General features: G+C 53.2%; 1 protein-coding gene across 1 annotated transcript in view; it reads right to left on the bottom strand.

Annotated features, from left to right (window-relative positions):
• Positions 1-75: 75 nt before the first annotated feature.
• Positions 76-1,104, bottom strand: part of PLA2G2F (phospholipase A2 group IIF) — a 7,796-nt gene continuing 6,767 nt past the window's right edge. Inside the window, exon 5 of the mRNA XM_011358016.1 lies at positions 76-284. Coding sequence (XP_011356318.1) covers positions 76-284 — 209 coding nt within the window. The remainder of the gene's footprint in view (positions 285-1,104) is intronic.

Below are 1,104 nucleotides of genomic sequence, written 5' to 3'. Positions count from 1 at the left end.
CCTCCACTTGCTGCATGTGTGTGGTCCTCAAAGCTGGAACCTCCACCCCTCTTCTCTGTCAGACCCCAGAGAGTGCTAGGGAGGTGTAGGGGGTGCCTGGGAGACAGGCCTGCAGGCCTCCTTCCGAGGCTGCTCGTAGATGCTGCAGTTGGGCGTGGTGCCCTGGCAGTAGACGTTGAGGTAGTTGCGGTGCTCCTCGTTGTAGGTCTGGTTCTGTAAGCACAGAACCACACTCTTGTCACACTCGCAGGTCTGCCTGTCACAATCCGTCTCGTTGAGATCTCCTGTGGAGGGAAGCACGTGAGCCTGAGGGTCCAGGATCCCCGAATTGTGGTTGCAGGATGGCAGCACCAGCACCGTGTGCGGGCTCACCCCAGAAGCTCCGGGCTGGGCCCGGCAGCCTGTGTTAACATCCCTCGATGTGGCTCTGGTATAAGCTAAAATCCGGAGCCACTCAAGTGCAATATGTCATTGCATCGTTGGGAAAACTGAGGTCCAAAAAATGGGTTGCGTTGACCTAAGTCACCTAGCAGAGCAAGGCAGAGCTGGGACAGAAACTCAGGTGTCAAGAAGTCTCGCCGCACCCCCCGCCCCCCCGCTCCGCCCGCCCCCAGGCTGGTTATTTTCTGCCATCCCAGGCCTCCTGGCTTCAATCACAGCACCACAGAACACCCACCCTGGGGGGATCGAGTGAGAAAAACACTCGTAAAGAGCTTAGCTCGGTGCCTCCCATGGAGCAATGCTGAATACGTGGTAACTTCTACTGTTGTTGTTGCCGTGTTATTAATATTAGCCTCCAGAAATCATTTACCCCATAATTCTCAACCATAAGTGTGCACTGAATCAGTTGGAAGGCTTGTTAAAACAGACTGCTCCACCCTACCCCTAGAGCTTCAGATTCAGTGGGTCAGGGCAGGGCCCGATAATCTGCATTTCTAACAAGTGCCTAGGTCATACTGACTCAGGGAACACCCTCTGAGAAACACCCACTAGCCAATGGTTTGCAAACATTTCAAATTTTCCATCAGCAGAATTCTTTCTCTTAAATGAAACTCTTCGCAGAAGGCTAATGCATCAAACAGTTGAAGAGAAGCCTCTTTTGTT

The sequence above is a fragment of the Pteropus vampyrus genome, unplaced genomic scaffold (assembly GCF_000151845.1).
Source record: "Pteropus vampyrus isolate Shadow unplaced genomic scaffold, Pvam_2.0 Scaffold36, whole genome shotgun sequence".
Taxonomy (NCBI): domain Eukaryota; kingdom Metazoa; phylum Chordata; class Mammalia; order Chiroptera; family Pteropodidae; genus Pteropus; species Pteropus vampyrus.
This window is presented reverse-complemented; position numbering and strand designations above follow the sequence as displayed.